Source organism: Eubalaena glacialis, chromosome 5 (genome assembly GCF_028564815.1).
Source record: "Eubalaena glacialis isolate mEubGla1 chromosome 5, mEubGla1.1.hap2.+ XY, whole genome shotgun sequence".
Lineage (NCBI taxonomy): Eukaryota > Metazoa > Chordata > Mammalia > Artiodactyla > Balaenidae > Eubalaena > Eubalaena glacialis.
The window spans coordinates 65,639,517-65,652,703 of NC_083720.1; the positions used below are offsets into that span (position 1 = coordinate 65,639,517).

The following is a 13,187-nucleotide window of genomic DNA, read 5'->3' on the forward strand; positions in this document are numbered from 1 at the left end:
CACAGCTTACTTGGGGAGGACAGGACATGCTCCAGAGGTAGGACTTAGGCTTGCAGTTGGCATCATGCAGCCAGGGACCTATGCAAGGAGTTGGACGATTCCTAAAGTAGAGGTTACAATGTTGGCTGGGTTCTCATACCCCATTAGTGCAGCCGTGGAGCATTTTTCTACAATATTTTATCCAACTAACAAATCTTGAATGCCTCTAATTTCAACAATGAACATACAATTCGGATTTTGATTACCACTAATTTTACTAATGAAAACTCATTTCTAATATTCATCATTCTACTTAGCAAAGCCTCTGGTTGATAGCTCAGACTCTTGTGGTGTGCTTAATATTTAACTGTAACATCATATTATCGATGCTGAAATGTTTTAAATCAATTGAATATAGCACAACAGCTATATTTGTCTTTTAAAAATTAGAAGTAAATTTGTAGAATAAATAATGAGAAAAGTAGGTCTTCTAAGTCTTCTTCTTTTGTGCATATAATCAAATACATTTTTATCATCTATAGAAATGATCCAACAATCGTTCCCTTAGATCTGTTAATATGATGAGTGACATTAATAGATCTCCTAATGCTGGACTGTTCTTGTATTCGTGGAATAAGCCCCACTTGATCATAGGAGTGTGTGTATGTATGTATGTATACATATTTTTTTAAACTGTGCTACTGGATTCTTTTGCTAATATTTGTTGAGGATTTTTGCATAGATAGACGTAAGTAAGATTGCTCGATACTTTCATTTTAGACACAATCTTCCTTGGGCTTGAATATAAATGTTTATTTCATAAATAGACGTAGGAAACATCCGTTTTTTCTATGGTCATAACAGTTAAAATACCACTGGAAATATCTGTTGTTTAGAAATTGTTAAAATTCCGCTGTATACTGCTCTTCCTGTTATTTTTTGAGAGATAACTGACAAATTTTCTATTTCTTCTATGATAATGGTTTTGTTTAGATTTTCTGTTCTTCTGATGTGAGGTTTTGTAAGTTTTCTCAGAAAAGTATCCGTCTTAACTAGACGTTTTAAAAATTAAGGTAGCAACTAGTCTTTAAGGGAATAGATACCTTTTTGAGGCCATGTCCAGCAGATACCGAGGGCCCTTTCATTCCTATAGAAATGCTAAAATCACCACCAAAGTCCACATTTTTTCCTATGGAGCCTTTAGCTGTAAAGAGTAAATGACAAAGCTTTCCTGACTGATTAGAGCAAAGGTGGGAAAACAAGACCAGTTTTTCCATTTTTATTTTATTGTCGGTAAGGACCAACCGCACCTATGAGACTAGATCTATCAGCCTTATCTGTGTCACACTGAAAGTTCCCAGGCGTCTGTGATTTTTGTCCTCTGAAATCTGTGCTTCTCAAGGGTGGCTGTAGCAAGCAGGATCTCAAACAGCCCCCAGATTCCCACCCCTGGTGTACATGGCCGCCCTCGTGACTCCCTTCCCTTGAGCGTGGCCAGGGTGGTAAATAGCATCTCATTCCGGTGACTAGGTTACACTAAGATGAAGAGCTTTTGCAGGCATAATTAACATCCCAAATCAGTTGATTTTGAGAGAGACTATCCTGGGTAGGTCTGACTTAAGGAGGTAAAAGCTTTTAATAGAGAGACTGGGCCCTCCCTGGGGTCAGAGAGCATCCCTCCCTGGGCTCAGGAAGCATGCCGCCATGTCTGCACTGTCTATGGAAAGGGTCATGTAGCAGGGGTCTGCAGCTGGCCTCTAGGACCTGAGAGTGGCCTCTGACTGAGAGCCAGTTAAGAAGCCAGGGCCTTCAGTCTACAGCCTCAAAGAAAGAAATTCTGCCAACACCCTGAACCAGCTTGGAAGGAGAGCCTCCAGATGAGAGCACAGGCCAGCTCACATCTTGATTTCAAGCTTGTGAGTCCCTGAGATCCAGCAAAGTTGTTCCCAAATTTCTCACCCACAGAAACTGTGAGATAATGAAGATGTGTTGTTTTAAGCCCCTAAGGTTGTGGTAATTTGTTACACAACAATAGAAAACGAATAAAGTGATCAACAGAGCCTTGGCTTGAAAATCCCCAGAGGTAGTAATTTAAAATGCAGGTTCTAGGACCCTGCCCCAGATCTACTGAATTACAATCTCCTTTCATAAAGGCCCAGGAGCCTTTGATGGTTGATTCTGATGCACATTAAAGCTTCGGAATGAACTTACCATGAGAATAATTGTTTAGACATCTTTGACAAAGCATCTTTTTTTTAACTTTTTATATTATATTGGAGTATAGTTGATTAACAATGTTGTGTTAGTTTGGGGTGTACAGCAAAGTGATTCTGTTATACATATACATGTATCTATTCTTTTTCAAATTCTTTTCCCATTTAGGTTGTTACCAAATATTGAGCAGAGTTCCCTGTGCTATAGAGTAGGTCCATGTTGGTTATCTATTTTAAATATAGCAGTGTGTACATGTCAATCCCAAACTCCCTAACTATCCCTTCCCACAACCCTTCCTCCCTGACAAAACATCTTATAACCTTCCAGAATTCAAGATTTGGAGATAATTCTTTTTAAAGATTAAAATCTCAAAAGAGCCTATTCATGAAACCAAATAGTTATCAAAGAAAATTAACAGAGCTCTTTTGGTTGGAAAGCCAAACTGCTCATCATTTGCTTATTCATTAGGTTTGCTGATGTTTTATAGTACGGTATAACCATAATTCAGAAAGCCATTATCTGTCAAAATGACAGCTAGTCCGAAGTAACTCTCTAGTGGTACGTTATCTTCTATTTATCCTAGAATCCAAAGTCATGTAAGTTACATGCTAATAGGAAAACTTCTGAAAAATTGATAAAAAAGCAAAAAGGTAGGATATCTTGTCATTTTTATACCTTCTTTAGAATAGCTAAAACAGGTGGAATTTTTTTCTAGTTTTACACTGAGAAATAGGGTTTCTTTCAAATCATATTAATTCAGCAACACTAGTTAAGTCAGCAGAAGCAGTCAGAAGTATTTTAAAACCTCACAGAAGTCTTTTCATGAATTTGTCAAATCTCTAAACCAAATATTTCTTTGACTTTTTCCAAGAACCTTAGCAGAGCCTAAAAAATTTAAAAGAACCCCGGTCTGAGTTTTGACCTGGTTGAGTCTAGTGAACAAAATGGATTTCCAACAGTAGAAACTTTGATTAAAAATAAAACTCCATGCCTTAGGTTCTTGAATAAAGCCCCTATCATTCCATCCATGACAATGTCCAAGTTGACCTCTGACATTTCTTTCTCTCCTTTTTAAAAAATGTTATCACTTTTCAAAATGCTTTATATCTATGTCATCTGGTATCTAACCTCAATTCATCTTTCCAAAGTAATTCTTGATTCCCACTTAGTAATGGAAACTTACAAGGTATTTTCTTCACTTTGTTCCTGATGATTTTCATGTCAAAGACAAGGTACATCTCCCACACTGAAGACACATCTAAAACTTCCCCATCCTAGTCAGGCTGTCTTGGCTGCTAAGGGAATTTGCCCCATCAATGTTTGATATTCGTTATCTCCAAAAATACTTGTTCAGCTAAATTTTACTTGGTTATTAAATTGGAAAGCCAAAAAACAAAAGAAGGAGAACAAAACAGATTTAGGTATCCATACTATCTATGACCCTCTGTGACCTCTACTTTCCCAATAGTGAATTTATCCAATTTTGCATAAATTTGCATAATTTATCATTATTTGTCTGCCTCCTTGTGTACAGAGATTGTATTTTTATGCATGGTTTTACTCCCCAGAACCCACCTTGGAGCATGACACATAATAGGTACTCAATAAATACATGTTGAATGACTGAAAGAATGTTATTTAACTTCTTTGTGCCTCATGTTTCTTAATAACATGGTGTGGGTTCAAGCAGAACAAAAAGTCAACTCTGGGGTGCCACCCAGGAATTTGGAGATAAGGAAAATAAGAGTGCCCTGTGAGAAAGCACTACTAAGTGCAAAACAAAGTATTTTTGCTGGCATCTTTTTAAGCCCACTGGAGGGCCCTGCTCAGAATTTAGTGGGACTTGTGTGTGAACTCAGCAGGGAAGGGCTATGGATAGCTAAACTCGGAAGCGATGACCTTGGGCGCTTCCTTCTCTCCTTCGTACTTTGGGAGATTCAGCCATGACTCTTTGTGGAGACAATGGCAATAAATGTCTAAACTGTTACCCACAAAGTACTTGGTTTCCTCATAAGACCCTCTCCGAAAAGGAAGGAATTCAAGTTAATCGTCACAGATTGCTTCGGTCAAGACAGATGTGGACATTTTCAGATGGTTTGGTGATTCTTATTCAGTTCTCTAATCTGGCTTCAAAAAAACTTTTCAGTCTTAATTATTTCTTCTTACTTTCATAGGAATGCAGGATTTCAATATTGCTATGCATCATTCTGACCTTTCCATCACACAAAAACACAGGCACTTTTGTGCAAGTCCAAGATAGCTAGTAGCCTTTTAGGGTTAATAGAACCAATTATGGTGGCTTAAAATAGATTTCCATTATTCAAGACGCCAACTCCCTACTATGTTCAAAGATCCACCTGTTATTTTTAACAGTGATCCTAAAACTACTCAGCTATTCCAAATCTGGCCAGCGTGAAAATCAAATGAGGATGGAAAAATAAATGACTGCAGAATTATCTAGAAATAGCAATTAAAGAGGGAAAAAAAACCCTCCTTGAACAGACAGCTGCCAATACTCTGAGCCATTGACTCAGTTTCCAATTCATTCACACTGCAGGTATCCTTAATACTCCAAGGAATAAAACTGATGAAGTGTTTAACCATTCTCCTTTTGTTATTTTGGGTAGGCATTATCAAAAGTTATAATTTGGGGAGGAAAGTATTTGAAGGGTCTTTGTAAGACAGCAGCAGTCATTCTTTCAACATAGACAGTGTAGAGTTGTATTTATTTAACAAATATTTATTGGGTACCTATTCTGAACTCTTATATGTACTGTGCCATGAGCTGGGGATGCAGTGATAAGTATTATCAGATAGTGTCCCGGATCTCAAGGAGCTAACTGGCTCATAGGAGAGACATCAATCAAATAATAACAGAAATGTAAAAAAGCAACAGTGATAATTGCCACAAAGAGAGATGTGTGATGTTATGAGGGTGTAATTTACCTGGTCCACCAGCTCTGAGACAACTTCCCTGAGGAAGTGTTAGTTAAGCCAAAATCAGAAGGACAGGGTTGGACTTAACTAGATAAAGGCAGGGTGGGAAAAGGGGAGGATTGCAAGGGAGGTGGCAAGGGAGGCCAGATGGTTCAGGCAGGGGGAGTCTGTGCGAAGATGGAGAAGATGTTTATCTGCATATGTCTTATCATCAGTTTTTTCAGACCTGGCACAAATGGCTGTCACATAAAGTCATTCAATGAATGAATAGAATAAATCATCCTATTTTGCCTGTAGATTCTTCACACTTTATGAATTTCCTCCTGCATGTAGAGTCACCCTCTGAATCTTGATCTATTCTGTAACCAAGCAGATGGCTATAACCTTTACTGTTTTATGAACCCCAATCTGTATTTTGAGTCTTAAATATTATAGTTAAGCAAGCAAAAATTAAATTTTCATGTTATCTTGCTTGGTTGCTAGACATCTGGCACCAGTAATTTATCTTCTCTTCGGCAGAAAATTGAAACCTGCTTAGTCTTTATTATGTTGGCCTTAAACATGTTGCAAATTATAATTTTACATTGCCACTAGTTTTATTTTGGGGTAATATATATTACTGGGTCATCCACTTCCTTTTGGCATTTAGCAATTCTCCTTCACAATGAATTTCCGTTTTCTTTGCTTTAAGAGCCCACCCACATTAAGTGCCAATGCTGAAATGTTACTTTGAGGATGACTCACATTGTCTCACACAAGCTTCTGATACCTTACAGAGAAAATGTCTCATCTCAGTTCCCAGCGCTAAATGTAAAAGAGCGAGAAAAGTTTTGATCTGTGGCTTGAACCAGCAGGAGTAAACTCCCCAGTTCATCTTGCCATTAAGTGATGTGCTGGAAAGTGCAGCCATTGGACAGAACTGAGTTTGAACCCTAACCCTGCTGGGATCTGGCAGTGGGTCAGTTACTTTAAACTCCCTTAGCTTCAGTTTTCTCACCAGGAAAAAAAGTGAGGTTCTTATGAAATGAAATCAAATGATGTGTGTGGAAGTACTGTGCACGTGGAAGGTGCTGAATGAGTTTGTAATAGCTTAATTAGCTTCCCTTCTCCTAAGGAACTAGGAATTGAATCTCCTGAAGGGCGGTGTCAGCTCCATGGAGGCGGGGACTGCGCTGTGGTACAGCCACTGCATCGGCAATGCTTAGCACAATTTCTGGCCCATAGTCAGTGTTCAACAGATTTTGGTTGAATATTTGAAGGTGAAGAACTTCAAGTTTTAAAGATCTCACCATTTTTGATGGACAAAGTAGAGAGATGACAGGACTCCCTTGGCTGACCCATGCAGTGGAGGCTCGAATCCTAGGAACCTGGTGTCGTGCTTGTAGATATTTATTTGTTGGCTGACCAGCATGTGGACATCTCAAGGGTACTCTCAAGTATGCAGGAAGCCAGAGGGGCAGATATCTCCTCTCCCTGCCTCCTGGTACCCAGAGTACCAATCTGTGGCCTGCATTCAGTCAACCAGATACCCCTCCTTAGGGCTTGCAATCCTGGGCAGTGATGCAAAGTTGCAAGGTGGTCAAAGGGAAGCTCTAGCAGCCCAGAGGGAGCATCCAGTGGTGGTGACACCAGCAGAGGCATTCTCACCAGACCATTCCTATGGGGCTGTATTTTTGGCTGCTTGGCCTCTCTTGACTCCTGCATAAGCTCAGCTTGCCTAATGTTCCTGTTGCTTCCATGGGTTACCTACTGGTTTTCCAATAAATTTCCTTTCTGCCAAGTCAGCCAAGTTGGTTTCTATTGTCTGCATCCAATAACTCGAGTCCTAGTACACTGCTCCTGCCCCTGGCCTTGGTCTCCCAATGTGGTCAACTCATTAAGCACCGTTTCTAGGGATGCATTTCAAAGTTACTTTTGCATCGTTCTCAAAATCTCTTCTTCAAGATTTTTTTTATTATTCTTTGATATCCTTAGCAATTCTACAAAGTGCATTTTATGTTCTTCAATGAAATGGAATTATGTTCCCTCTGAACACTCTTTGTCTCTCCATTTGTTTTCACATTTCCCAGCCTCCAAGGTTCATTTCTCATTCATCTTCTGTTTTTACTCAATACTCATTTCCCCTTAGGATTTGTGTGATTTAATAAGCTTTTATTGTGCATGAACTACCTGCCAGATATTATGCTAGGGACAGGGATCCAAAGATGAATAAGACAGAGTTATCACCTGTGTGAAGAGAATAGTCGAGCGAATAAAATGTAAAATAGATCAATACCAAGGCAGGCAACAGAAGGTATCACACTTCCCCAAGCAAGGAAGAAAATATCGGAGACACACAAAAGCTTGGGATTTGATTCTGTATGATATCTCTTTCTACAGCGATGAGGCTTATTTACTCTATCGGTGTTTAACCTGCCCCAGTACATGCCAAGCCCCGTGCAGTGCCAGGGTGTTGGTAATCTCTCCTTATTTCTCTCTCATCTTTTTGAGGGTGTGAGTTATCTATAGCTCTGTGTGTATGTGTGTCACAGTACTTACTTTGCAATACATGAACAACTAGAGAGACATTCTGGAATGTACAGCCAGAGCTGACAGCAAGCTGCTCGGCGGAATGTGACTATAGTCGCTGCTCTCTTTGAACTACATGTTTTTTTTCACTCGTGTTACTGCTTCTCCCGAGAACCATGCTGGCACATTTTTTTTCCCTTAGATTCTCACTGCTGCCTATAATCCATCATTACAAAGCGAGGCCTTAAAAACAGCACTCGGGGGAGACATTATTTCCTTCCCATTTCGCTCTCAGAAAGAGCAACTTAGAATGGGAGGGGAAAATTGCATGTAGGTTAAAGGAATATATATAACAAGAAAGCATCTGCTTCTACCCCTCCTTAAGATGCTAAGCTTCAAAAGGCCTCTTGGTTTTAAAAAAGGCTGTCACCCCTTGGCCCGCTCTAAACATTAATATTATATGCCTGGTAATAAAGCCAGAGGATTTTTTGTGAGAGCCATTAAAGGGAAAGGATGGCTGAGACAGATTTCTCTGGTGAATGAAAATCACAGGCTCATAAATAGAACCTGTGAGGTTAGTCTTGTGGTTAGCTAGTACTTCAAATTTGCGATTCCCCCGATTATATTGGTTGACGGGAACTACTGACCTTTTCTCAGACGAGGCTGTGATGCTCAAAATTATGACTTAAAAAGAGAAAGTACCAGAATTCCTAAGGCAACCAAAAGCCCAGCAGCACCAGGTTAAAACACGCCTGGTACATGAACGTCAGGGTACTGATAAGAGGGGAGAACAGAGGAAATGCCATTTTCTCCCCATAAAAGTTAATTTTGCCATTTGAAACTGCCCTATGATATTTATGTCATTCATCAAACAAGATTGTCACTGACCCCACAAAATTTTCATCAACTTTCTTCACATTTAGCTGGTGTCAAATGACTACTTAGCTAATGCTTATTATTAGCCATAGGTTAATAATTTTACTGCTAATTATGAGAGTAGAAAGTCTAAATTTTTTTAATTGAGCTCTTTAGGTGCACCCAGCCCAATTTTTCCTCACGCTAGGGGTGTGAGTACCTCCTAGTTTAAATAACTAAGGAAAGTCTCAGCACAGTTCCCAGTGAAATGCTGTGCAAATCTCCATGTGGTTACAGATGCAGCTATGGTGGGCGCTCGGGGTTTGTTCAGTTTCCTTCCATTTTTGAAAACTGTTTACACACCAGATTTGAAGCTCCTTATCTAGCTTCTCACAGAGTACGAAGGCACCCATTCCCTGGCTGTGTGCAAGGAGCTGTGGTAACATTAGTCATAATTCTGTGGTTTTCAAAGAGTCAAGGACATTATTTCTCCCTGATGAAAAAGAGGCCTTTGCCCACGTTACATTCTCTCTCGCTTTCTTTTTAATGCGGTTTGACAACTTGAATTCAGAAGGAGGTTTCACAATTAGAAGAACGAGATCGAACCACAGCATCTGTGCTCACAGCCCCCTTAGCTGCTCTAATTAGGATTCCCTTATTCCATTTCTAGTTTTCAGGAGAGGACAGGGGACTTTTTAATTGGGGCTATTAGACGTTCTCTTTGTACAATGACACCCTCTGCTAAGCGAAGGGTCCAGCAAAAGCCATGCCCACTCTGCAATTACTTCTTGCAATTCCGAGGAATAATGGTATCTTGTCTCATTTAAAAATAAACCTGAGGCTTATTCCTTATTGCTTTCTCTCCTCTGCTTACTCACATGAATTTCTTCTTGCCAATTAAACCAACTTTCCATTATTTAAGGAGGTAGTTTTGATCATAACTGTCCCCTGATAATAAGACACATTAAACTAGATTTCATTTGCTCACAGCTCCTTTCTTCCAGCTACAAGACTAATTTAAATGAGCTCAGATCACTCGATCTTATGTTTACTCAATAGTGAGTGGTGAAGTGTTGGAATTTCATAAGTGGTACTCTGCATGTCGCAGAACTCACCTGAAATAACCTGCACGTTCAATGTTCGCAGTTTCTCAGAATCACTTCCTCTTAAGAGGACAGATGTAGGTTTGTATTTATGACCTATTCCAAGAAAAGAAATTAAATATTTAGATGATAAGCAAGCACATTCTTAATATATATTCCCCATGTTGGTTCCAAGGATTACCAAGGAAAATGGGCCATTCACAGCAGAGCCTGGAGTAACAAGACATTAAGAGCCTTTTCTTATTAAGTGATTTTCCATTAACAAATACGTACTTTCTAAAACCAGTGGCTTCTCCACTGCCATAAATGCCATTATGCATCTCTTCTTAAATGCATAATATTATTTACATTATTACATACAATAGATATGATATACAGAATATTTGATGTATATTTAATATTTAATAATATTTAATGTCCTAAATGGCATGATATTTTTCACTACTTCATATGTTTGGATTTGCAAGGCAAGCTTTTGAAAGCCAGTAAGCCTGTCATTTAGGTAGATGTTCATAAAAACTTAATGTCACTCCCCACTATTGGTCTCTTTCTAGGCATTTTTTTTCTATCTGGCTTCTATCTCTCTTTCCTAATATGTAATCATTTATAGAAAAACAGATCAAGAAACTCAAAACTATGCACTAATTGCAAATGACACACATTTATTTAAAATAATATAATTTTCAAAACTAGAAAGACCCTGGGTCTTAATTCTGTCATTTTATTAGCTGTATTACTTTGGCCAAAACACTTAATCTCTCTGAGGCTCAGGGGTTTTTCATCTATAAAAAATGAAAGAAATAGCACATACCCTGTTTATAAACTTTGAGAATCTAGTAAAAATCTCATGAAAATATTCTGAAAATGTTTATTCTACAAATATATAATACTGATGATGTTATTACCCAATGCATTTAGGGCTTTATATACTAAGGTACCAATGACAAGACTTGATATGAAACTGCTCTCAGAAATATCTCCAACGAACACTTAGCCAAAAAAATTAATGAAACTTTCACTCAACCCTACAGGCAACCACTCTTTCTGCCTACTGAAAGGACTAACACAGCCTTGCCTGGCAAAGAACACAAGAGCCTTGGGAAATACTACACCAGCACAATGCTACTATCCTTTATTGAGAACTACTAGGCACAGGGCACTGTGTTACACTTCTTATGTAATCTCTTTAGTTCAATCCTTACCTCCGCCCTTGTGGGAATGGTGATTATTCTTGTTTTACAGAGGAGGAAAGGGACACTCAAACATGGCAAGTAACTTGCACAAAGTCACATAACTAGTAAGTGGTAGCACTAGGATTCTAACTTAAGTCCACGTGACTCCGAACCCTAGTCTTGTAATGACACAGTTTATCCTGTCTTTAAGAGACCAACTACTCATATTATAAACTGTCCATCAGGTCTGATATTCAGCCAGTATCTGCATGGGTGCATGCCCGTGGAGCCAGTATGTGCATGGGTGCACACCAGAAGGGTCATGTATACATGCTTACACACCAGTAGGGCCAGTATATACATGGGTGCACACCAGAAGGGTCATGTATACATGCTCACACACCAGTAGGGCCAGTATATACATGGGTGCACACCAGAAGGGTCATGTATACATGCTCACACACCAGTAGGGCCAGTATATACATGGGTGCACACCAGAAGGGTCATGTATACATGCTCACACACCACTAGGGCCAGTATATACACGGGTGCACACCAGAAGGGTCACGTATACATGCTCACACACCACTAGGGCCAGTATGTACATGGGTGCACACCAGAAGACCATGATAGTAGTTGACAGTCAATGTCCATTCTGATAGGTGGATGCCCGTGTTATACTAGTTAATTCTTTTTTAATATCATCCCTACTTCCTGATTTCCAACTACACATTTTAGTGCTTCACAGTCAAAAATCTACTGTCCCCCCCACACTTATTAAAGATTGACTCCTGCTCATCACCTAGAGCCTAGAGCTCAAGACCTCCAACTCTGAAATTCTTTATCGCCACTCCCTATTCTTCTACCCGTCTTCTGCCCTCACTTCCACCAAGCTCTGCTCAACCTCCAGTCTCCCAACTCCTTCCAGTTCACGCAGCCTTTCTTCCCCTTCTACTCACTTGTCTGGGCTGGAGAAAGACACATGAAAATCCTGGAGAGCTGGCCCTATGTCTTACTTATGCTTATGTTCCTTGGGTTACCTGGAATCACCACTTACACACAGTAGGTGCTCAGTTAGTGGTAAATTGAACTAGAAAAAGAAATTGAACCTACAGATAAGATTAGGAGTACCTTGATACTAGATGAATTCTCCCAAAAGATGGATTTATTTTTCAGTACTTACCCTGCCACTTCTGCACTCTCCTGTGGGCTTCAAGTATTTTGTGGATAATGAAGATGAGCAAAAATATAAAAACTAATAGAACCAGAACATACCAAGTGATCTTCATGGAACAAATAAAATCTGCAAATAAAAACGTACTATAAAAATACGGTAAAATGATGCAGCAGATAAGAGGCAATATGGTGATGTAGCTGGCTTCTACTATATATTCTGCCCATAACTGAAAAGTTGAATATATAACCATCACTGTTACAAGGTCACTTGCTTTCCTGAATTCTTTCCTAACATATTAAATGAAGAAACATGACCAAGTGGTTTCCAGGGATCCATTTAGTTTCAAAATTCTAGGATTAATTTCACTTCCCAGTTATATTGATGTTAGTTTTGCTATCATTGCTATCACTAGGTTAAGACCACAACAAGCAGAGTGCCAGAATCAGAGCCATTTGTGATTAACAATTTGGCCCTGGACCAAGCAGCCAAAAAATGTATCCTCAAATCAACAAAGATGCAGTGTGTAAGATGAGGATGGGGAAGAAAGGGAAAGGCAAAGAAAGAGGTTGGATTGAGGCATATAAGAGACCAGGGTAGATGATTAATCAGACCTTCTTTCCACAGGGGCTCGCATGGCAATGATCAGATCAAGTGAATGCATTAGTTAAACATACAGTTACTCTCGCCTAAATTTAATAAGGATACAGGTAAAAAATCGTTCATTCAAATGACAGTGAGACAACATGGAAGGAGAGTCACCATCAGCAATAGCTTGGCACGATATTCTTTCATCCTATAAACACACACTGGCCAGCAGACCCAGGAATCAGTAACTTAAAGGAGGGTGACTTCATTATGTCCAAAACACAATTGTCTACTGACTTTCTAAGCCACCCTATGTACTCTCTTCTTTGTATGCAAAACACAGCTAGTACTTATTCAACTTAGCAGGATATATAACTTGTTAATACTTTTAGATGACTGCTCTTTTGGGACTCATGATCTGGGTACCCCTTTTACAGGTCCCCCACTCCATAAGCAGATGTACATTAAATAGGCAGTGAACATTTATTTAGAGAAGACACTGAATGGAGAAGGTAGAGGTTGACTGGAATGGCAGCACTCAACCTTCCTAACATCATTCCATACTATTTAGACTTGCATACCTCACTCAGCAAAATAAAAGCATGCAGTTAACTGGCATAGAAGATGTGCAGTGCCAGCAAGAGTCAAGGTGGGCCC

At 39.4% G+C, this 13,187-nt stretch overlaps 1 protein-coding gene across 1 annotated transcript in view; it reads right to left on the reverse strand.

Moving 5' to 3' along the window:
• Positions 1-13,187, reverse strand: part of TMEM156 (transmembrane protein 156) — a 51,337-nt gene that overhangs the window by 11,655 nt on the left and 26,495 nt on the right. Inside the window, exons 4-5 of the mRNA XM_061192173.1 lie at positions 11,952-12,071; positions 9,609-9,692 (exon numbers count right to left, since the gene is read on the reverse strand). Of these exons, the coding sequence (XP_061048156.1) occupies positions 9,609-9,692; positions 11,952-12,071 (204 nt within the window). The remainder of the gene's footprint in view (positions 1-9,608; positions 9,693-11,951; positions 12,072-13,187) is intronic.